At 47.3% G+C, this 25597-nt stretch overlaps 1 protein-coding gene across 1 annotated transcript; it reads right to left on the bottom strand.

Moving 5' to 3' along the window:
• Positions 1-17680: 17680 nt before the first annotated feature.
• LOC144752776 (olfactory receptor 5V1-like) lies at positions 17681-18598 on the bottom strand. The gene has a single exon (XM_078640627.1). The coding sequence runs from the start codon at positions 18596-18598 to the stop codon at positions 17681-17683; it is 918 nt and encodes a 305-aa protein (XP_078496753.1).
• Positions 18599-25597: the final 6999 nt, after the last annotated feature.

Below are 25597 nucleotides of genomic sequence, written 5' to 3'. Positions count from 1 at the left end.
TTGGCGCTCAGCGTGTATTACCGTTAGTTGTTGTTCTCATTGGTGAAAAAAAAAATGGGTGGAAGCTATCACTGGAAAACTGGGGAAATCGGCTGTTTTCACTAGGTTCATAATGAATTGATAATTTAAAATCACTGAAAAAAACTATAGGTTTAAAGAAGATTATAATTAGAAATTAGCGATACCAAAGAGGATGATGGATGGAGCGCTTGAGCAAATCAAACACTCACCCCCGGTCAACTGATATGGGTTTAATCCATCATCATTCTATAGCTAACTCCACCACCCAAGTTCAGATATTGCCATATGCAAATCAGTCTGACCCTGTGCCTCATGGGAACAGTCCAGCCGGAACTGCCAAGCCATGTCTTCCCTGGACCGGAAACTAGCATCCTGGGACAGGTTTCTGGCTAATCAGCCAAGCTAGCTTGAACCCAGTGGCAAAGTGAGCAAGGGACCCACGTCTGGGCATACCCTGCCAACTAAGGGTGAACAAAGAGATACCAAAGGGAATGATGGACGAAGCGCTTGAGCAAATCAAACACTCACCCTAGTCAACTGTTCTGGGTTTAATTCATCATCATTCTTTAGCTCACTCCACCACCCCAGTTCAAACATGGCCATATGCAAATCAGTCTGACCCTGTGCCTCATGGGAACAGTCCAGCCGGAACTGCCAGGCCATTTCTTCCCTGGACCGGAAACAAGCATCCTGGGACTGGTTCCTGGCTAATCAGCCATCATCAGCCAGGCTAGCGTGAATCCAGTGGCAAACAAAGTGAGCAAGGGACCCACGTCTGGGCGTACCCTCCCAACTAAGGGCCCTATTAGGATGGCGGACGGACCTTGGTCCGTCCCCCACCCAAGAGGTGGAGGGACCGTCCGCAGGGGCAACGGCAGTCCCTCCGTGCAAATTAGGATGTGACCGCCACCCTGGCGTTCTCATCCTGTATTTTTAACATTGCGGCGGGAGCTGCTTGAAGCAGCATCCGCCGCAATGTTAAAAATGAAAGCAGTGCATTTGCATGCACAAAGCGGCAGGCACCGCGCGGTGCCTGCCACTTCGTGCACGCAAAAGCAGGGGGGTACCATAGGTACCCCCCATGTGCTCCCCCCAAACCCCCCCTTCACCCCTGGGGGCCCACAACGGGCCCCCAAAGAAAAGACCGTATGCCTTTCCACGGCGGAAATGCCACAGCGGAAAGGCATAGGACCTCCAACATCCTAATGTGCCTGGCGGTGTCTGATAGACACCGCCAGCCATGTTAGAGCTTTTTCGCCGCAGTCGGAAGGCGACCGCGGCGGAAAAGCTGCGGACTGAAAACATATCCCCCAGCCATCCTAATCTGGCGGGGGGTCTTTTTCCAGTCCGCAGCGGATAATCCGCATCCTCCGGGCCGGCGGTGGCTTCCGCCGGCCCGGACGATGCGGATTATGCGCTATCATAATCAGCCCCTTAGGGTGAACAAAGCGATACTAAAGGGGATGATGGTGTATTAAACCCAGATCAGTTGACTGGGGGTGAGTGCTTGCATTTTTCAACACTCCGTCTATCATCCCCTTTGGTATTGCTTTATAATTAGAAATTAGCATTACAGGGGCACGAGTTATAATTAGCTCAACTAACTATAACAGCAGAATTTCTATGGTTTTGTATGAGTAAAATGTCTAACTAATTATAACGTCTCTGAAACCTATGGTGTTTTCAGTGTATATTTATATATTACCTACTGGCGGTCGCCAGTAGGTAATTATAGTTAGGATTGCATTTTCATAGAAAAGCATTTTTTCATGTGCCTATAACTTTGGCATCGTTTGACGAATCAACACGAAATCATTTAAAAAGTTTCTCTTGTTCGATCAGCTCCTATCTTGAAAGTTTGGCGGGTGATTGTGCAAGGGGGGCTGAGAAAAAAGGGGGTCCCAAAACGTGTTTTCTCCATGCAATTTCCATAGGAAACTTTAGACAAGGCTACAGATCAAACTAACGGAATGAGGTCAAATTTGGCAGGGAGCAAGGTCTTGGTCCAGACAGCACTCTTTTGTTTAAATGGGGTAAATCCATTCAGTAGTTTTTGAGAAATTTCACATTTTAAAGATATCGATATTTGAGAATTCTGACATCCTACTGGCTGAGGGGTTACGAGCACGAGCTTGCGGCTCATTGGCTGTGAACGGTTGAAACTAGGAAGTGTTGACAGCCATTTTGTGACTCAGTTGAAAGGAGTAGGGGACAAAAAGAGAAAAATTGTTTAAGAAGGTATAGTAGGAACACTGTGGAGTTACTTTAAGCAGTCCGAATAGTGCAGTGGCAGGGAGTTTTAATGTTGCGTTTGCCATGGAAATTACGTCTGCAGAACAAAGGTGCGCGGTATTGCGGCAAGGTTGCGTAGGCTCTGGAAAGCCCATCGGGAAAACAATTCGCCATATTGCGACAAGCAGTGTGTAGGGTGCACACACAGGTAGTGTGAATGTTCCGTAGGCCGCGGAAATCGCGTCTGCAAAACAACGATGCGCAGTATTGCAGCAATATTCAGTAGGCTGTGGAAATCATATTGGGAAAATAACAATGCGCTGTATTGTGGCCTTCCTTTAATATAATGCGGAGTAATGTTTACTTATAATGCGGTGTTCACTTTTATCACCGATAGTGTCACTTTGTTAGAGGAAATTTAATATTATGTGGGAGGGCGTGTTCTCTCCCTGTGCGTGGAACAAAATTAATGTTTAATTGGCTGAGGTGTTCCAACAATAGGCTTAATGTTCATTGGCTGTGAACCATTGAAAGTAGAAGTTCTTGCCAGCCATTCCCTTCCCCTAAACGGAGTAGCAAGGACATCTGATTGGCTCATATGTTCCAAGGAGGACCTTCCAGAGCTTAATGTTCATTGGCTTCGAACCATTGAAAGTAGAAGTGTTGCCAGCCATTCCCTTCCCCTCCACAGGGCAGGAGGGACATCTGATTGGTTGACGTGTACTAAGGAGGACCATGCCAAGAATAATGTTGATTGGCTGTAAACCATTGAAAGTAGAAGTGTTGGCAGCGATTCCTTCCCCCTCTGCAGAGTTTCAGGGACATCTCATTGGGTAACGTGTTCCAAGCAGGACCTTCCCAACCTTAATATTCATAGGATGTGAAGCATTAAAAGTAGAAGTGATGTCAGCCATTCCTTCCCATTTTGCGGATCACCATGGACATTTTATTGACTAAAGTGTTCCGAGTACAAGTTTGCTCCTTATTGGGTGGGAATGGTTCACTGTTGTCAGCCATTTTGTGAAGCACTTCAAAGGAGTACGGGGAAACAAAGTAGTAGAGGGGAGGGTAGGAACACTATTAACTCTGTACAGTGGTCACAAGGTGGTGGACAGGGACTTTGAAAGTAAAAATTGTTTTATACATTTTTAAAGGGCCATTTATAAAATTTGCGTGGGGCCTACAAATCATGTTGGGAAATCAGCAGTGTGTTGCAGTCTTCTTTTTATTAAGTCAGTGGGTGGGATACTTCACAGGAGCAGTATTCACTTATAATGTGGTGGTTACTTTTTTGACGGGGAGCGCTGCATCTTTGGAGCAAATATTATAATATGGAGGAGGGGGTTGAAAAACAAAGCGCGCTGCTGTTGCGGTCTTCATTTAAATAAGGTTCTGAGTAACCTACTTCTCGGAGCAATGTTTACTTATAATGTATAGTTATAGTGCAGTGCTTACTTCTGTCGCAGGTAGTGCTATTCCCAACAAAATAGTAGGTGTAGTTGCGCTGCAAAAAATTAAGTCTAGGTTTGAAACAGTGTTTATTAAGCAATCACAAATATACTTTCTTAGGAAAATGTAGCTGTCTATATCAGAGGGGTGACAAATAAAAACGATTATAGTTTGTAAAAGTGTTGCCCCATGTTCTTGTTAAAATAAGAGGGCCTCACTTATTTTTAGATAAAGTAGAAAAGAAGTGCTACAAGTAACACTCACGCACTACATCATCTCAGGTCACAACAACCATAACAAGTAAAAAACAGTTAAACCCAAATGACGTCATATTACCTAGAAATGTACGCTTCATTAAAAAACTTTAAATAAAGCACTATGTATACAGTTGTTTTTTTAGAGACTACTATTTTATAAAAATATTAGCAGTGTTACAAACTGTGAGGTTGTAAGTTATCAATGGAAATAACTGTAGTAAATGTTCTTAATATCTCGCAGAGATAATCAATCAATCAATCAGGAAATTTGTATAGCACGCTACTCACCCGGAGGGTCTCAAGGCGCTTGGGGGAGAGGGGTCCGCTACTGCTCGAACAGCCAGGTCTTGAGTTGCTTCCTGAAGGAGAGGTGGTCCTGGGTGAGACGGAGGTGGATGGGGAGGGAGTTCCAAGTCTTGGCTGCCAGGTAGGAGAAGGATCTTCCTCCCATGATGGCTCTTCGAATGCGTGGAACGATGGCGAGTGCGTGGCTGGTCGATCGTAGCTGGCAGGTGGGAGTGTAGAAGGTCAGGCGTTTGTTGAGGTACCTGGGGCCTGAGTCGTGGAGGGCCTTGTGTGCGTGGGTGAGAAGACGGAACATGATTCTCTTGCTGACGGGGAGCCAGTGCAGGTCTCTCAGGTGTCCAAAGATGTGGCTGTGTCGGGGGATGTCCAGGATGAGTCGTGCGGAGGCGTTCTGGATGCGTTGGAGTCTTTTCTGCAGTTTGGCTGTGGTTCCGGTGTAGAGGATGTTTCCGTAGTCCAGTCGGCTGGTAACGAGTGCCTGGGTGACCGTCTTCCTGGTTTCGGTGGGGATCCATCGGAAGATCTTTCGGAGCATGCGTAGGATGTTGAAACACGATGATGAGACGGCGTTGACCTGTCTGGTCATTGAGAGGGAGGAGTCCAGGATGAAGCACAGGTTGCGTGCGTGGTCCGTTGGTTTGGGTGCGCTGCCCAGGGCAGGGGGCCACCAGGAGTCGTCCCAGGCAGAGGGTGATGATCCAAGGATGAGGACTTTCGTCTTGTCTGAGTTCAGTTTCAGGCGGCTGTTCCTCATCCACTCGGCTACGTTTTTTATCCCTTCGTGTAGGTTGGTTCTGGCGGTGGCGGGGTTGTTTGTGAGGGAGAGGATCAGCTGGGTGTCGTCGGCGTAGGAGATGATGTTCATGTTGTGTTGGCGTGCGATGGCTGCGAGGGGGCTCATGTAGCCGTTGAAGAGGGTGGGGCTGAGTGATGATCCTTGTGGTACGCCGCAGATGACTTCGGTGGCCTCGGATCTGAATGGGGGGAGGCGGACTCTCTGGGTTCCTTGGTGTGCCCGGTCTCCGCTTGCTGCCGCCGACACTGCCCGTTGTGCCTCTGTTGTGCCCCTGACCCTGACCCCTGTGATCTCGCCTGACCGTATTGTATCTGGTTTTGCCCGTTTTGCATGTTGTGCCTATAATTTAGTAATTTTGTATTTCTGACCGTATTTGTATCTGCCCCTGTTGTGCCATTGTATTTTGTTGTGTTCTCTACCCACGGTTGTGCCCCTCCACCCCGCTCCCTGCCGCTGCTCCCCCGCGGCCCCACCCCCGTTCCCTCCTGCATCACCGCTCTGCTCCCCTCCCCACTCCCCACCCCGCTCCCGCCTCCCAGCTGCTCCTCCCTCGCTCCGCCACCCCACTCTCCATTTATGGCAGAGTCCGCACTTACGCGCAGCGTTCACGCGCAGCGGATGCACCAATGGTGCGCCGAAGGCACGCCAAAGGCAAGCCCGTCTGCGCCCGTCCGCGCCTGGCCCGCGCCCAGCGCCAGACCCCCTGGCCCCCGCAGATGCCATCCCTCCCGCCAGACGTACGACGCTGCCACCCTCAACGCACTCAACACCGGCCGGATCCCCGGCTGCTACCGAGCCACCCCAGGACTTACCCACGGACCCTTCACCTGCCAAACCTGCAAGTTCTCCTGCATCCGGACCTGCACCACACCTGCACCCGCCAAGCCGAGCACCAACAGCAACCACCTGAAGTGCATCCTGCTCAACACCCGCTCCGTCCACACACCCGCCGTGGAACTATGGAACCTGCTCGACACCTCATCTCCAGACGTCGCCTTCCTCACGGAAACCTGGATGAACGCCTCCTCAGCGCCCTACATCGCCATTGCCATCCTGGACGGATGCAAGATCACCCGGAGGGACCACGTCAACCAGACAGGAGGAGGCATCGCCATCGTCCACAAGAACACCATCCGCATCACGATCAACGCCGACGACACCCTCGCAGCCGCCGAACATCTTCACTTCCAGATACACACCAACCCCAAGACCACACTCAGAGGCACCCTAATCTACAGACCCCCAGGACCTTGCACACAATTCAGCGAAGACATCGCAGACTTCATCAGCCCGCACGCCCTCGCCTCCTCCGACTACATCCTCCTAGGGGACCTCAACTTCCACCTGGAGAACAACAACGACAACAACACCACCACCCTGCTGGACAATCTTGCCAACCTTGGACTCAAGCAACTGGTGAACACCCCCACCCACTACGCCGGACACACGCTCGACCCAATCTTCTCCTCCAGCAAGTACATCTCCTTCAGCCACTCCACCGGACTCCACTGGACAGACCACAGCTGCGTCCACTTCAGCTTCAGAAGGACCACGACTCACCACCACCCGCAACAGGCCCCCCGCAGGAGCTGGAACAAGATCACCACAGACCAGCTCATCACATCACTGAGCCAGAACCCTCCCGCCAGATCAACGGACTCCAACCAAGCAGCCAACAACCTCACACATTGGATCACCAACTGCGCTGACGACCTCGCACCCCTGAAAAACCATCCCAGCAGGCACAGAAGCAAGATAGCCCCCTGGTTCAACGACGCCCTCAAGAACTCTAAGAAGAACTGCCGCACCCTCGAGAAAGCCTGGCGAAAAAACCCGACTACAGACAACATGACCGCCCTCAAGCATGCCACCCGCAAACACCACCAGCTGATCCACACCACCAAGAAGTCAGCATTCAAGGATCGACTAGACAACAACGCACACAACAGCAAGGAACTCTTCAACATCGCCAAAGAGCTCTCCAACCCCAGCGCCGGAAACAACGACATCACTCCCTCACAAGACCTCTGCGACTCACTCGCCTCGTTCTTCCACAGCAAGATCGCAGATATACACAACAGCTTCGGCGAACAGACCACGCACCCAACCATGGAACCAACGCCCCCCCACCACCACCCTCAGCACCTGGACCCCGGTCAGCACCGAAGACACCATCCGCACGATGAACACCATTCACTCCGGATCACCGGCGTTCCTATTTTTTACATCCTAATTTTCACTCCTTCAAAATATCTAAGTACCAGGGGATGGTAGGACAGCTGTGCCGAGAACTTGAAAAGGCCACCAAAGCTAAAAGTGAGACATTTTCCTCCAACCAGTGGTTAAACTTTCTAGCGTTTTGGTCTAAATCCTCCGCATACACTTGTTGGGAACTAGATAGGTATGCTTGAAATTCCTGCTGATTAATTTTGTCCCTTGTCCTCGCTGATCTATTTCTTATAACACCACCTGTTTGTGGAGGGGGGGCTTCCTGTGAGTACGATCCTAAACAAAATGACCGTGTGGTCGTACCAAATAAGGGCAGAATATCCTTTACGGAGAGGTGAGGATTATTGTGTTAGGCCCAGGCTCTTCATGAGATCAAGAAGGCCAACGGTTTTGCCATCTAAATTAGCCTCCAAATGGAAGTTAATGTCCCCCAATACTGTTAGATTGGAGGCGGCTAACCCATCTTCCAAGAGACTGATGATATTGTCTATCAGTGAACCTCTTAGACATGGCAATTAGACCAGAATGCTTTTGAAATTATTTTATGCATTTAATTGAAAACTAAAACACAAAGCTTCGCAGACCAGCAGGTATGTAGAAGCAAAGGTTCCAGAAACCGACTCTCGGTAGAGAATAGCCAGAACACCCCCTCTTCTCTCTTTCCTGTCCTGCCTAAAAATCCCATAACCTGGCAGTGTGGCTTCACCAACCTGAGTCCGGACGCTGCATCGGTCCACGTCTCGGTGATGAATATTATATCACAACTTTGACTCTCAATGAACTCAGTGCATTGCAAATTATGTTTGACTAGTGATCGAGCATTACACAAAGTGCATCATAGATCCCTTTTCCCTTTCCTATCCATTAATACCACATCTTTAGATTCTACTAGCTGCTTCACACCTTGGCAGATAAGTGCGGGAAGGGTGGTCTTAGAGACCGGACATATGCAATTCAGTTCCATCCCTTCCATCTCCATGACTGGACATACATTCACCTGCTTACTTCTCTGATTCAGCACCAGTAATTCTCTACTTGTATAATGAGTCAGCTGCTGGGAATGTTGAGATAAACGGACAGGGGGGCTGGCGCTGAGCGCCGACGGGCGCAGATGGGCTTACCATTGGCGCTCCGTCGGCGCAGACACGCTGTATCCCTGATTTAGTAATCTCCATGTGGGAACGGGTGTAACTCCGATCCAAAACCAATGGACAAATTAAAAGTGTGCAAATAACTGAGGTTTGGCAATCCCCTACGCATTCAGCAGGCTCCCCTAATGTTGCGTAGTACTGTATAAAACTGGCTAAAATAACAGGCAGAAAAATTAAACACATAAAATAATTTAAATACTGATGCTGGATCAGTATGGCGCCCCTGTTGTGGGAGCCAGGCACCTACCGAGTTGCACTATGTACTATCAGATAAGATACCAGAGCTCTCCTCCGGTCAGAAAAAAACGAGGCAAAAGCAGGCGAAAGTGCTCACAAAAATGGTGAAGAGGAAGGAGAAAGCAGTAAAAAAAATAGACAAAAGCAGGAGAAAGCACTCAGAAATCAGGGGGAAAGGAAGTAGAAAGCAGTGAAAAATAAAAGCAGGTAAAAGGGCTCACCGAAATGGTGGAGAGGAAAGAGAAAGCAGTAAAAAGTTAAACAAAAGTAGGAGAAAGTGCCAGGGGCGGTGGGTGACATTTCAAAGTGGTGGGGCGCAAAGTGATTTTCATCCAGCACCGTAGCGAGCGAGCGCAGCGAGCGAGCCCGAACCCCAAAAGGGGGGTTTGGGGGGATAACCCCCACCAAGAAAATTTTGAAAAAAAAGAAGAAAAATCGTGCATTTTCAAGCAAATTTGAGAAAGCAGGAAGGTTAATAAAGCAATTATGAAAGTGCAGTTATTACATTAATAGATGGCATAACATAGGTAGCTGCTTATTCAGTATAACCACAGAGCTTCATACATTCCGTCCTATTACGCTCAGGTGCTGAATTCAGACTATAAGACTTTCATGAAAATCTCAGCTCTAAGAGTAGAAGAAGTTGCACGCAGTTGGGAAACAGCCTTCACAAGCATTGGGAAAATGAGAGGCAATTACTTTAAAGCAAACTGAAAGCAATGCATCAAGTAGTAACTTAAAGCAATGCATCCAGCAAAACAGTGCATGCAGTCAACCATACAAAAGTAAACTAAAGCAAGTGTGAACCTGTGAACCTTCACTTTGAAAGCAGGGTGCTAGTCAACAGGCCAGTCACATACATTTAAACTGAAGAAGAGTACACCTCAGCATGCAGGCACCAACATAAAAGCACCAAGCATGTCAAACAGTTTAATGAAAGAAAAATGAAAGCAATACATCCAGCAAACTAGACAGTGACTCAAAAGTAAACTGAAGCAAGTGCACACTGAAAGGAATGCACAGTCATAAGTCAGACATTCACATAAAAGCAACTTACCCAATCAATTACATGGGAAAAAACTTGAGCCAATGCACCCAGAAAACCAGACCAGCACACCAAAGCATCCCACCCCTGATAGGATGGCAGCTGTGCTCTTAGGGTCACCCCTCAGTTTTTTGGCAGGGTTGAGAACCCCCCAGTTGTATGCCCTGTGCGCCTGAAGGGGAGACAGGCAAAAGGGGTCATAATGGGACATCTGGCACAGCCACTTTGTAATCGAGGTCACCGACCCAGCTCAAGACTGAGTTACAGGCTGATCTTAAATCTTTAAACAACCACAAGGGTCACCAGCTAGTTGGTTCTTGAGCCAAAAGAGTCCTCAGCTCACTCTTTACATCGCGCCTGAGATGACATGACAATGTCCATTAATCCGGAGCAACTGTGGGGACTGGTCTGGGTCCGACTTGGTACGAGCAGGATACAAAAAGTAACGGGTAGGTGGTAACCCACTTCAAGTGAAGGAGCTGTAAGGAACCTAAGTGCACTGGTGTTGATACCACTAACAGGGCAGCTCTGGCTTTCTCAGGGTGGGTATCAGCTGTGTGAAGAAACCAGCATGTGAAGCAGTTACCTCAAACAAACTAAAACCAATGCACTCATCAAGACAAGGAGTTACATGAAATCAAATAGAAAACCACCATCAAGCCAGGTAGGCACCTAAAGGCAAATTGAAGTGACTGCACACTATGGGAAGTGCACTTCACCAGCCAGCCTATTACACTAAAGGAAAATAAAAGCAATGCTCCCAGTCTGCTAATTAGCTTCCGCAACCCATGGATGGGTGGGGTTGGGAATGGGCGTAAAGTGCCTTTTACTTCAACTATATCACTTCTGTAAATACAACACAATTTCCAGTAAAACCAATAGCATTAACATCACAACAATATGGAGAGGAAAACAGATGATCAGTAACAGTAAACACATTGACTGATCAGGCAATGTGCCTTTACGGGCAGGGAATGAACCCTTGGTAATGTAATGTGTACTCTGTTTTCATGCTGGTTTCATACCCTTTCTGCTAGATACAGGAATCAGAGACTGGCTGATTGTATAGCAGTCGTGAACATGTAAATGACTCTACCATAACTCCACTGGATGGAAAACATGCTGATTTCTTAAATTGCTAGTCCCTCGCTGTTGATTGCTAGACTAGTGTGTTACATCTTCTAATTTGTGTGTATGCATAGCCATGGACCAGAAAGGGATGACAGTTTGGAGCAATATGCACTTCAGTAAGAAGTTGAATATGAACAATATGAAAGTTATGTCAAGTATATCCTAAAAAACCATTGCAGAATGGATCTGCGAAGGTGTCTCTAAATTCCCCTTTATGTATCCCTTGTCTTTTGACAATTAGATATGCCTTGTCAATCGCTGCGTCATTCATGCATCCAAAAGCATGTGGAGATCTAAATTCAAAGGTGAATTGCCAAAATTAAATAATAGGACACTTGCTGTCATAGCCATCATCTTTTGCCCAATCTCCATTGCTCCATCCTCAGCAAGACCAATACGTCACTAATCAATTATGTAGGAATCACAACCTGTAGTAAATACAACATCTAACATGACAAAATTGATATAAATGATAAACCTGGCCGGTCTGCATGCCACATTGAAAGGTATGCTGTCATCAACTCACTTCATAAATCAAAGGCAGATACTGCCCTTAATATGCATCCCTGGGTATTCAAGAAACCTGCAATACAGCAGTGCCTGTAGTGAGGGAAATGTTTGTGTTTCATCACTATTCTGAGCATACACAGATCTAGACCCAGCCAGAAAGCTGTGCTCATTTCATTTTTGAAACCCACTAGATACATAGAGTATGTGGCGGGCTGACTAAATTATGCTGCAAGAAGAGGCAAATTATGCTGTGTGATGCAGCATAGTTTGTGATAGTATCTGTTTCATTTTGTTTGCTCATTGGTTTCACCTCATTAGCACTACCTTAACATCCGCATGTGACAATAAACAACAAGCATTGCCATACCCAATAGGTCTTGCTCTTTGGGACCTTATAAGAGTACAGCCAGAGCTATCGCCTTATATTGAGTGGAGAGTGGCTCTTGGGAGGAATTCATGTCACCATGAGCTTCTATCGCCCCATAAGACCTTGCGCTCAGCCTCAAGTGCACTCTATCGGCTGCAGAAAACTGAAGCGCACTCCAGTGCCAAAGAGAGTGTATCTGGGGCCCGATGCACGAGACATTGATTTATACAAAGACGTACAGAGCGACCTACTGGAGCGGATGTCAAACACATTTTAAAAATTACTATAACACGTTTAAACTTATACATGCATAAAACAGAGTTTGTACTATTATGCAAAGATAGACTCGCTTGCGTACACCCCACATCTATTTTGTGCACCGAAAATGCAATTTTCAAATAAATATCAACATCCAAGAGTTTGCCTGGATGTAACTTGAAACAATAAATACTCTCGATTGAAATGTGAAACCTAACAGTCTTTAAAAACTAACAAGATTCTTTAGTATAAGTCAAATAGAGCTTCGCCATTTAAAGAGCTGGGTTTTCAAGACGACCTAGAGTGAGGTCAGTGTGTGGGCCAGTTTTGTGGCTGTGTGTGGGCTGGGATTGTAAACATCTTGAAATCAGGACTAGAAGGCAGTAATAGGTAGTAGTGTGCAGCTGTGGTTGCTGTTATCTCGTGGCATGATTGGATAGACCAGTGACACTTTGAGGGTAGAAGGGCAGGGATGTGTCAATGTAATTATCCTTTAGGTAGAGAAGGACTTGACTGTCACATTTCTTGAATATTATCACCCACATTGCCTGCAACAATCACAAAAACATGTGGTTCCCCACCCCCCACCCAGACATTATGCCTTAAACACTAACAGTCGAAAGGTGCTCGTATTGAAAATGTGGGCCACATTTTTTTTTTACCACCAATTCATAAATATGGGCCACTTTATTTTGTTGCCAAGGCCTATTTTCTACCCCACTAAGACCCTGCTGCCCAGACGCAACCATTACACATTAAAACATATCCCGCAAAAAGGCCAAAGTCGACAGAAGGAAATAACCCCATTTAATCCCAAAAAGCAAAAGCAGGAGCGAAATGAAAGGGAGCCCTGAAGGACTGACAGACGAGGCTTTGCCAGAAGAAGGACGGCGGCAAGCTAATATGAATGAGCACATGCTTGCGGAGGGCAGGTCATTCCACAAGCAGCTTTACTAAGGGAGAAAAATTGACAGCTTGTACCGGAGCAAGAAATGAAGACAAAGTCTGCCACATTACCCATGCAGTCTAATAATCCCTCAAACGGAAAGGGTGACAAAGGAGACGGCTCGGATTATAGACCTCGTTTATCAACAGTGGCATAGCTTTGCTTACATTATTTAATGTAAGCAGATCCAGGAAACATAACAATATCTTCTTTCACAGCACAGGCATCAAGCTGTGAGACAAGAAATAAAATGCCTACTTCGATTGCCTGAGAAAGGAAAAAAGAGGCAGACAGTATTTTCACAAGAAGCTGGTTAGTCCTTGCAGCCCTCCTAAGGAGGCCACTGTGCAAGAAATTCTGCAGCAGGGAGGAATTAGTCAGCACCGCATCTGCTGCTTTTCCCAATGTATTAGCTACGTAAGGGATTTTTAACCCCTTGTGCCTCAGTGCCTGACGCTTTCTTATATATGCATTGATCTTGCTCTCAAATACAAATTATGCTTACTGAGCAAGTCTGCCATTTTTTAAAAATCCTTAAATACGCCAAGCTACATGTGACTATTTGCTCACTAGTACTACGCTACACAGACAGTCAAGAATACCAGGGATGGCTCTGCTGCCAATGTACAGCACATCTGTTCTTGAATGAGCTTAAAGATATAAACAAAAAAATACACGAGGCACCAAACCCGTGAGCCACAAGCACAGACATGTAGCATCAGAAGCTTAGCATGTTCATTTAGGGCCGGGGTTCTTATTTTACATAACTCTATGCTTCTGGCTTTTATATGAAGTGCCTCCCCCCACAGACCGAGATGTTAAAAGCGCAGTGAAACCCAAACACTTCCTAGTTCCATACACAGGCAGGCCATGATTATGAGTGTCTGCTCTTCATTCATATGGAGATTGGGGAATTGTTTTTTCTACATTTCTGCCACTAGCGCTAGCTTTTGTGCACCACCAGCGATCAGGCAGCACGTCAGTTTACCGCACTTTGGATTTGGAGATAGATATATATTTGTTAATAGGGGGGGGTGCGTTGCCAACTAAAATGGTCGATTTGACATACCCCGCATGCCGTAACTCCCGATAAGTAGGGCATGACACAACCTTAGAATTTTTATTTTGAAAGCCATTGCAACGAGGTTTTTGCCCAGTGTTCGTAAACAAAGCTTACAGCGTCCAGAACATTAGGCTGATATTCTATTACTATTTTAGGGAGCCGAGGACAAACTTCTGTCAAAAGGTGGACAACAAGCACCTCACTTTTAAAGCGCGATCTCGGCCTGAAGGCATCAGAGCGCTTTACATTAGCTCCAGTCGCACACATTCATTTTATGAGGCACAGATTAATTGATTTGCCCAGAATCTCGGGTGTCTCTGCTGAGTCTCGAACCCGGTTCAGCAGCTTCGAGGCCGACGGCTGTAGCTGGATGTCGTGCTCAGCCCCTCTCTCTTCGCGAGCAACGGCCGCCCACGCCATTACATGCCCACCCGGCCCGCCTCCCTCCCGCTCCGCACTCACCTGAGGCCCGGAGAGAGAGTGTCGGTACTGCGCTTCTTCTGCTCCTGCCTCCTGGCCCTGCCGCTCGCAGCGCTTCCTCCTCAGCCGCTGCTCCTCCTCCTCCTCCGGGGGGCAGCGCGGACAGTGCAGCCCGACCCAGGGGCCTCTAATAGGCACCCGACAGCAAGGGGAGCACAACGAGTAGTTTGCAGCATGAGCATCCCGCCTGAGCCCGGGCCCTGGAGCACCTCAGTGGGCACCTACAACACTACAGCACCCCCGTTACCAGACCGCGATCACAAACTACCAAACCCGGGACTCGTATTTCGGCGCGGTGGAGGACCAGCCAATCCTGGCGCGGCATAAGAGCCAGGATTGGCTGGGGGGTCAAACAGACACTCGCCCTGATGCTTCTCAACGGCGTGGCCCAGCCAGCGACACACCCCCTGGCTCCTTCGGTATCTTGACTGCTAGCACGCATGCGCGGGAAAGTTTCCGACTTTATTGCGCAGCAGAGTCAGTCGACTCAGACACTCTTACGTCTTACGTTGTTGTAACCTAAACCCAGCCCGGGCAGCCCCACCCCCTGCGCACTCCCTATTCCATCGGGACTGTCCCGGTCGGAACCCCCGATGGAAGCGCTGCATTTAGGTGCTCTGTGCTCTCTCTGCTTTAGCCGCAGGTGCGTCCACCAGGGTTGGTGGGGCTACGCCCCTACGCCCCAATGGACGCACCGCTGCTGGAAAGTGCCAAGAAAAACGGGAAGGAAAGAAAGATAAAGCAGTAAAAAACAATGAAATATCAGGAGAAATCTATCTATCTTGTATATATATATATAAAAACGAATGCATGTCTGTTTGTCCTTTATGCATTACTACACCATTCATCCGATCGCCATGAAACTTTGGGAAGTTGTTGAGAACACTCCTGCAAAGGTTTCTGGTATAAATTGTTTGAAATATTGGCCCCCAGCCCTCATATTCTTTCGAATACTGATGTACGCACCAGACGGAAAAACGCAAAATCGTGTATTCACAAGCACTCAAATAAATAAATAGGATTAAAACACCATTCATCCGATCGCCATGACACTTTGGTAAGTTGTTGAGTAAACTCCCACGAAGATTTGTGAAATAATTTTTTTTTAAATATCGGCCCCCAAGGGCTCTCATAATCTTTCGAATTCTGATGTACGCACAAAACGGAAAAACTAAAAATTGTGTATCCACAAGCACTCGAATAAATAAATAGAATTAAAACACCATTCATCCGATCACCAGGAAACTTTGGGAAGTTGTTGAGTAAACTCCTGCGAAGGTTTCTGGCATACATTTTTTTTAAATATCGGCCCCCCCAGGGCCCTCATAATCTTTCGAATACTGATTACGCCGACGACACCCAGCTGATCCTCTCCCTCACCAGAGACCCCGACACCGCCAGAACCTGCCTACACGAAGGGATGAAAGACGTCGCCGAGTGGATGAAGGACAGCCGCCTGAAACTGAACTCGGACAAGACGGAAGTCCTCATCCTGGGATCTTCGCCCTCCGCCTGGGACAACTCCTGGTGGCCCCCAGCCCTGGGCACCGCACCCAAGCCAACCGACCACGCACGCAACCTGGGCTTCATCCTGGACCTCTCCCTCTCGATGACCAGACAAGTCAACACCGTCTCCTCATCGTGCTTCAACACCCTGCGTATGCTTCGCAAGATCTTCCGCTGGATCCCGACCAAGACCAGGAAGACTGTCACCCAGGCACTCGTCACCAGCCGACTGGACTACGGAAACGCCCTCTACGCCGGAACCACAGCCAAGCTACAGAAAAGACTCCAGCGCATCCAGAATGCCTCCGCCCGACTCATCCTGGATGTCCCCCGACGCAGCCACATCTCCAGCCACCTGAGGAACCTGCACTGGCTCCCCGTCGACAAGAGGATCACGTTCCGGCTCCTCACCCACGCACACAAGTCTCTCCACGACCTGGGCCCCAAGTACCTCAACGACCGCCTGACCTTCTACACGCCCACCCGCCAGCTACGGTCCACCAGCCTCGCCCTCGCAGCCGTACCACGCATCCGAAGAGCCACCGCCGGAGGAAGATCCTTCTCTTACCTGGCTGCCAAGACTTGGAACTCCCTCCCCATCCACCTTCGGCTGACCCAGGACCATCTCGCCTTCAGGAAACAACTCAAGACCTGGCTGTTCGAGCAGTAGCATACCCCTCCCCCCAAGCGCCTTGAGACCCTCCCGGGTGAGTAGTGCGCTATACAAATGGCATGATTGATTGATTGATGTACGCACCAAACGGAAAAACTGAAAATCGAGTATTCACAAGCACTCGAATAAATAAATAGAATTTAAACGACACTTTGAAATGTTTTTCATATTAAAATGAATAAGTTTCAATAAAAATGACAAAATGTAAATTGAATGTTATCATAACGAGTTTACTTGAATTTCCTTTCTTCGAACATAGCAGCAACGCGCGACGGGTAAGCTAGTCTCTCATAAAAACAGGGGAGAGGAGGGGGAAAGCAGTAAAATACGAGCAAAAAGCAGAGAAAGCACACGGAATACCATTTGGAAAGGAATGAAAAGGAGCAAAAAGGACTAGATATTTTCATATCCATGTGAAATGTGCCGTTTTTATATAATACACTGCTTTGAATATTTCCTACATATAGTAGGAGAAATAGTATTCACATTGTCTGTGTCTTTTGTCTGTTATATAACATGAGCATATTATATAGAGGGTAAGAAGCCGAGCTATATTCTGGGTATTGCAAAATGTGTACTAAAAGAGTGTTGTATGGTTAAGATTTATTATTTCAGCAAAAGAGAAATAATCAGTTTTTTAGAATAAGAAGTCCCCCAGTGCTCTGGTTATCTCTCTATCTCTTCCCATTATCCTATTCCCATAGCGCTCTCTCTCTGCCCAGACTGAGGGCAGGGGACGGATTTTTGGGCAGATGAGATGAGATTAATACTCACCTTTCATGGTTGGTCCTTGGTACAGATTTTCAATATCAATGTATATACAAAGAACTGAATTAAAGTCCCTACAAAAGGAGAGAGTAAATTCTTGGAATAAGCTGCAGGCAGTTTGTCAAAAAGAAGGAGGCAGAGAAAAATATACGCATGTTGATACTTTTATTACATTATGATGAGCATCATGGTAAAATAGGAGAACAAGTGATACTTGACAGACCATGGAATGTACCATTTACACATGCCAGGCTCCTACATTGCATGTTTGTTCTTTTTAAGGAGCCCTAGTACTTCTTTGTTTCTTAAACTATAAATAAGTGGGTTTAATGTGGGTGTCACCACTGCATAAATTGTTGAAACCACTCTGTCTTTGTTTAAAAGATAGACAGACGTCGGTCGGATATAGTTGAATCCCCCTGGTCCAAAAAATAGACTGACCACGGTGAGATGTGAGAGGCAGGTGGAGAAGGCCTTCATTCGCCCATCGGATGTCTGGATGCGCAGTATGGCCAGGATGATGAACACATAGGACAGGAGAATGAACACGAGGGAGCCGATGATAATGACTCCACCAGCTGTGTAGGTAACGACCTCGTTTATATGGGTGTCAGAGCAAGAGATCAATAAAAGAGGAGGGATGTCACAGAAGAAATGGTTGATAAGGGTGGACCTGCAGTAGGACAAGCGGAACGTGAAGGCTGTGTGCAGCAAGGAGTTGCAGAGAGCCACAGCCCAGCAGATGGCGACCAACAGGAACATGGCCCTTCTGTTCATGATCACGGTGTAGTGCAAGGGCCTGCACACTGCCACGTAGCGGTCCACCGCCATCACCGCCAGGAGAAGGCATTCCGCGCCAACCAGGGCAATGAACGAGTACAGCTGCACTGCACAGCCGATGTGGGATATTGTATTCACCTTGGACAGAAAGCCCATCAGCATTTTGGGGACAGTAGTAGTTGTGACGCAGACATCAATGAAGGACAGGTTACGGAGTAAATAATACATGGGAGAGTGCAAGCGGCTGTGTAAGGTGATTGTTACTATCATCAGCATGTTTGCAAGTACGTTTAGAAGATACAGAAGGAGAAACACAACGAAGAGGGGGATTTGGTGCTCAGGGTGTGTGCTGATCCCAAGTAGAATGAAGTCTCTGCGTCTGGAGAAGTTCATGCTGGACGTGTTTTCTGTGCGTCCGATCTACAAGCTAAGCTAACAGCTCACAGCAGGGAGGACGGACTCGATGAGGAAAGTGCAGGGTGTCCCTACAATGCATAACAACTCTTCGCGTTGAATCAGTCACAGACCAGTAATGATAATGGTTCCAAGGGCAGGACCTCCAACACTGCAGGAACACCTGTGAACGATACAAACAGAACTGTAAATCTGGCAAGCTCAGGTAAAAATTGATATTTCTGTTTGCAAGTTAGCTAAAAAGCGAAGGGAATTAAATGACAGACCCCGAACTTTCCTACATTTTTCAATGTATGTAACAAAACGCTTTAAAACATGTACCCCCTCTGTCCTCTTCATGAGCATCTCTCCTTGGTCTCCTTTGGTACTTGCGGTTTAAGTATTGGCCCCTCTGACACACCATATCTCTTCTTTGGGGCCATTCGGAAGTTGCTTAGGTAGGTAGGGGGCTATAGACGTAGACAACTAAAGCTTTTAAGCGTCTCAATGATTGCGTTCTCATACAGGGGCCCACCAGAACTAAAGCCATCCAAGGTGCTTTGGTGCCCACATCACCCACCTCCATCAATCAGAAGAAGCTTCCCTCAGCTGAAGAAAAAAATAATCATTCCTCTTCTGCCCTATGCACCACTTTTTACTCTCCCCATGGCAAAAGAAAAAGGCCTCATAACATTTCCACCTGCTCCATGCAGAGTTGCCCCACAGAAGGGGGCATTCATGAGAACTGTGACCTTTCTATATTTCTGATGCCCCAAAAGGTTGATCTAGATTTGCAGGCAGAGAGACAGATGAATGTGCCTAAGATTTTTTACAAATATTTGGTTGATCTTTAAAATAATTGCTAAAACAGCTTTTGTTGTGCCAAAAAAAACATTCTACACATGTATTCAATTTTTTATTTATTTAGGAGTCTTATATGGCACGTGTAACCTCGGCCACGTTAGAGCAAAGTAGGTGGGAGAGTGTAAAAGTGTGTTGGGGAGGCTAAGATGTAGGAGGCGAAAAGTGTGCACGCCTATTGAGTGCTGAAAGTAAAATAAAAAGTGCCCTTATGTGGGCAGTAGAAGAATACAACTCATCCAATCATAAGACACGACAAAGAATAGATGCACTAGAGAGGGACAAATAGATGAAAAAGAGAGAAAATCCATTAAATAAGCTGCATGCATCCGATACATGTAAGAAATCCACCCAATTACAAGCAAATAGTTGGTACAAAGCCTGCTCTAAATATATGTGTGCAGCACTGTCTATGACCGACTGCTAAAGATGCGTGAGGCAAGCCTGCAAGAATGTTGACTTAGGGCCCGATTCCGATCTCGCTCCGAAGTGCACCAAACCCGATCAGGTCAAAAAAAGAATGAGCCGTCCGCGTGTTTTCCGCCTGACTCATACAGCTGTACGGGCGAGCAAGTACAATGCAAGCAACACGAAAATCACTGACTGAATCGTTTCCGGGTCCGAACCGCTCCGTACGTCTTGTCCCTAAGCAAACTGTGACGTGCAATAGATGCGATTTATGACCAAGCCAGTACAATGCACGCGCCAGACAGCCAGTTCGAGCCGAAGTTTCCGGCTCGCAAAACGTCTGGGAAGTTGCCTTTGAGGGTCAGCCGGACCCCCTGTCACACGCAGCCTTACGACTCGGACACAGAGGGAGACCCAAGGGTCTCCCCAACACAGGCATGTACGGTGCAGATGGCACCGACGCGTGCCCATTGTAAGGGGCGCCTTTGTTCGAGCCTTACCTTTTCAGTCAATGGGAGCCCATGTACACTTCGTACGACCTGCTCCCATTGACTTCTATGGGAGCCTGACCGAACCGAGTCCGGCAGCATGCGGCCGCATCAAACTCGCTCGGTCGGACTGCAGGAATCCAACTCGGTCGGAAAACACTCCGGATCCGGCTCGGTCGGAAAGTTTTCCGACTCAGATCAGAATCGGGCCCTGAGTGTCTCTGACCAGATTTCTATCTTTTACAAGCCTGGTGAAATGAATAGATATGAATTCGAAATGGATTCCCTGTCAGGAATCAGAGCTGGAGGGGCTGCTTGCCGCTAGGCAAGGGAGCAATACACCAAACCTGCTTGTGCTGAGGCATTCTCACAGAAAGAAAGGCTGGCAGTCTGTGCAGATTGTCGTGAAATTAAAGTAGCATTTATAAAGCGCATGGTTCCCATAGGCATACTGAATGGACTCAGGTGTCATGCTCAGCGGTGGCCGGCACAGGTAAGCATGGTGAGACGTGGCAGGGCGTGTCAGGGGGGAAGTCAACAGACTACATAATAGGTATTATATATTTAATTATAACTATTTCCTTGTCTGTCGACATAATGCCCCGCCCCTGCCTTGCCTTACCCCCCTCACCGGGTTTACCTGTACCGGCGGCTGCTGGGCATACTTATCCTGCGACAGGTATTTGAGTTTTGGTCTGCTAACATAAATTGCTAAACCAAGGAATAGCAGAATAATAATGTTTGTTAATTGCCTTCAATGCTATTGGAGTCAAGTAGAAACTGTAGGTCATCTTCCTCAGAGTGTACATAGTGGCGAGGCTTGAGGTAGTTGTTCTTGTCAATGAGAGATGAGTCAGAGAGATATCCCTAAGAATGATGCCCATAAGTGTAAAAGATACAAAATTGGTTACCTAATTGTGGCTCAGATAATGATTCATATGAAGAGACATTTGTCAGAGGGTAAGGTCATTTCTGAGCTTTGAGATTCTAGAGTCTCCTGGGTCACATGGATATTAAGTTTGCACAATCTTTCCAGGTTTAAATAATCAAGAAAAAAGATTCACACTTAATGAATCCTTTTCCCTGAAGGGCCTAGCTGACTATTGACAAATGGACTTCGACTGGACTTTGCTGTTGGTCTCTGCCTGGCACCCTGAGAGCCTCTAAGTGTCTCTCCTGAGATCCTGTGAACTTAGAAGTATACTCTTGTGTTTGTTTGGGCACCAGTGGAAAGTAAGGAATCTTTTGAAAAATGTTCCCCCGGAGCTCCAGAAATTCAATGCGACCTCCTGTATAAGGTATACCACTGCCACTTCCACTTCTGTATCGTCCCACTCAAGGGTCCCGGCACCTTTAACCGCATCGGTGCGGCGCATATTTTCGCTGTGCGCTAAGCGCAAACAGAAACCTATGGGTTCATGAGCGTACGAGAGGAGTACCTCATGACGAGCTGAGCTCGTCATGAGCGTCGAACGGGCTAAAAAAAGACTAAGGGCCTGATTTAGAGTTTGGTGGATAGGTTACTCCATCACAAACATGACTGATATCCTCTCCGCCATATTATGATTCTCATAGGTTATAAAGGGACCCTGCTGGTGTGATTGGATTACTGGAGCTCTATCCTGACCCGGAAGCTGTACACTGCGAGCAGGGAGGCCGACAGGAAACAAACAGGTGGTTAAATTAAAGGCCAAACGAGACGGACATTTGGGATCCCATGACCAAGTTGGCGTATTTCCACGAAAGCACATCAGCTTAAGCTCCAGTAATCCAACCACTCCAGCAGGGTTGGTTTTAATAATATATTAGCACACTAAACGTATTAATCCATGGTGGCTCCAGTGTACATATATACACATTGAATACCTTGCATGATAAGGTAGAAACCCTAGAGAAGGTCATCATTTGCCTCTCTTGGTTTTAATCCCAACAATTTTACTCACCAGACGTGGTAGACAAATTGTAGTCTATCATCACTTCTGCTGTGTTTAGAAAAACTGCCCTGAAGAAAGTGTTAATCACAATACCGAAACGCTGCGTCGAGAACTGTTTTTCCAAAATATTTTTAATGAAATGTTTTTATGTAATATGTACATGATTATTTTGTATGGAATAAATATCTTTTTGTACTATATGATTTGTTATTGTTAATTTTTAATTGTAATTTTGCTGACATTGTTGCACTATTTGTTACTTTTGCTTTGTGAACTGACTTGACCACCAGCATTGTCGAATAGACTCTTACAGCACGCTTCTGTTGTTAGGGACTTCTTTGTTTCACATACTTTAACTGTCCCGAATTGGATTAGTAGGGGACCTCTCTCTCTTTCTGTACATTTTTAGATTTCTACATCCGAATGCTATGACCCTAATTTTATTTATATTCATCTGTAGATTATTGTTGATGTTATAAGTATGCACTTTAGCCAATTGTAACTGAATGCCAATTAGGGCAGTGCAGAGGATGACAAGGTCGTCTGCATGTTCCATGTTTGGAACTCTTGTGTTGCCTTATTTTGGAGAGTTGCCCAGGCTTTGTTTTTCATACAACTGAAGGGTCTGAAATGAATAGACTGTAAAGTAATAGAGCCAAAAAGTACTCATGTTTGATGCCATTAAAAGTATTTCTTTTTGGAGTTACCCCTTGTTGGACTTGGCCCTTCTTGCAGGGATACCCCCAGGTTTTTGCCTTCTGTGCTGAAGCCATTTTTGTTGGCATTAGGACTCGGTGTATTCCTTCCATGCTAGCCAGTGTTAAAGTGCTTGTGGTCTCTTGCTAAAACATGGTACAATTAGCATCTACCTGATTTGTACACCTAATTTACATGTGCATCTCTAGTAAAAGGTACTATATATACCCAGGGCCTGTAAATGAATTGCTACTATTGGGTCTACAAAAGCAAAAAGAACATGATAAACACAATGCTGAAAAAAATCAGACATTCACCCCCAGTCACAGACCTGGTTTAATCCATTTTTGTTTTGGTCACCAAGCCACCCCAGCCATATCCAAAACAGCCTTGACCCTGATCGCATGAGAAGAGTCCAGCCCGAACTTTCAGGCCATATCCTCCCTGGAACGGAAACAAGCATCCTGGGTGCGGTTTCGAGGTATCACCCCTCATCAGACAAGCTTGTTTGAATCCAGTGGCACAGTGAGCTTGGGTCCCATGTCTGGGCACATCCTTCCCACTTAGGGTGACAATAGCAACATTTCTTTCTAAAATGCTTTCTTTTTGTTTTGAATGTTTAGAAGAATTGAGTTTAGAGGCCTATAAATGCCTGTTTTTTGAGATTTTGACAGACAAATAATTTCAGATATCTGCTATATGTTTTGTATATGTAGGTCTAGACAAAATCAAGCTTGCCTGTTTGAGATTTGAATCTGCCTTAGTTCCAAATAGTTCCAGTAATGAAAGCTTGATCCCAGATATTCTGTAATTGTATATTCAGTAATGTATTCAGATAATCCTTTGCTTCCTTTTTGCAAGCAAGTCACCACAGAGTGAGTTTGTATTATTTATCAGAATTAGTACTAGTACTAGTATATCCTGTGAGGGTTACTGGCGTCCACCAGGCTTACCTTGGGCATTTCTTTCCTGTCACGCTGCAGCACGAGTCTCCCGCTGCTGCTTTCACCATCACTGCGGCCGCCGAGCGGAGGACTCGCTCTCCCTCCAAACCCTGTTGCGGGCGCAGGCAGATTACGTCACCAGAGCACCAGGAGGCGCTACAAAGGCTCCCAACACTCGGTGGAGCTTTGTATATCCTGCGAGGGTTACTGGCGTCCACCAGGCTTACCTTGGGCATTTATTTCCTGTCACGCTGCAGCACGAGTCCTCCCGCCGCCGCTTTCACCATCACTGCGGCCGCCGAGCGGAGGACTCGCTCTCCCTCCAAACCCTGCGGCGGGCGCAGGCAGATTACGTCACCAGAGCGCCAGGAGGCGCTACAAAGGCTCCCAACACTCGGCGGAGCTTTGTATATCCTGCGAGGGTTTCTGGCGTCCACCAGGCTTACCTTGGGCATTTCTTTCCTGTCACGCTGCAGCACGAGTCCTCCCGCCGCCGCTTTCACCATCACTGCGGCCGCCGAGCGGAGGACTCGCTCTCCCTCCAAACCCTGCGGCGGGTGCAGGCAGATTACGTCACCAGAGCGCCAGGAGGTGCTACAAAGGCTCCCAATACTCGGCGGAGCTTTGTATATCCTGCGAGGGTTACTGGCGTCCACCAGGCTTACCTTGGGCATTTCTTTCCTGTCACGCTGCAGCACGAGTCCTCCCGCCGCCACTTTCACCATCACTGCGGCCGCCGAGCGGAGCACTCGCTCTCCCTCCAAACCCTGCGGCGGGCGCAGGCAGATTACGTCACCAGAGCACCAGGAGGCGCTACAAAGGCTCCCAACACTCCGCTACGCGGAACGCCGGGCGAAGCCCGGGCACAGGGCAGGCCCTCTGTGGCCCTCTGAGGCCTGAGGAGTCTGGGCTGCCCCCCCCCCCCTTTCATTCCCACGGATAGCTACTGAGGATGTCAACCACAAAGGACAAAACATCAACCTCCGGTGGCGAAAAACGAGGTATGCTTGATAATTTTGTCATCCGCTCGTTATCGGCAGCTGATCGAGATCTTGCTCTCTCCGTGCGATGCGCTGCGAGACGCCGCTCTGTGGAACTATATAAGACGAGGCGATCTTCCCTCGGAAGCATACAACTTGCTGTTTCACCCCCACCCTCACCAGTCATGACACATAAACGCGAGGCCCATGAGGTACCCCTAAATGAGAGTATTCCACTTCTTTTCCGGGACATTACTTCCCCCTTGGCAGATTCCAATGATAGAACCATAAGCGCCTCAACAACTCCCCGTAACTCTATTTTTAACTCTGATGTACAGATCCTGCCCGACATCTCACCTCCGCAATCAGGTAGCACTCAAAACATTGTATCCGATTAATTACCTGAAATATCACCACATCAGGCAGAGTCTATTCAAATTCCAAAACCAACCTTTAACGCCCCCCAAATTCAAGGTCAGCCACCAAAAAAGCGAAGGAGAAAGGGTTTAAGTAATCAGCCTCCTCAGACCAACAAGAGCAGGAATACCCATCTTAGCTTTGGAAAGAAAAATAGCCTTGCCCGACACATACCTACAACTCCTGTCTTTGTAATTCCCCCCACTCCCAAATTGAACGATTTAGTTAGCGCTGATAATATGGGTCCACTGGAAGTTTTACTCAAGTCACT

The sequence above is a fragment of the Lissotriton helveticus genome, chromosome 5_1 (genome assembly GCF_964261635.1).
Source record: "Lissotriton helveticus chromosome 5_1, aLisHel1.1, whole genome shotgun sequence".
NCBI lineage: Eukaryota > Metazoa > Chordata > Amphibia > Caudata > Salamandridae > Lissotriton > Lissotriton helveticus.
This window is presented reverse-complemented; position numbering and strand designations above follow the sequence as displayed.

Excerpts from the sequence above, each read along its gene's own strand:
- LOC144752776 (XM_078640627.1), bottom strand. The coding sequence starts at position 18,598 with ATGAACTTCTCCAGACGCAGAGACTTCATTCTACTTGGGATCAGCACA.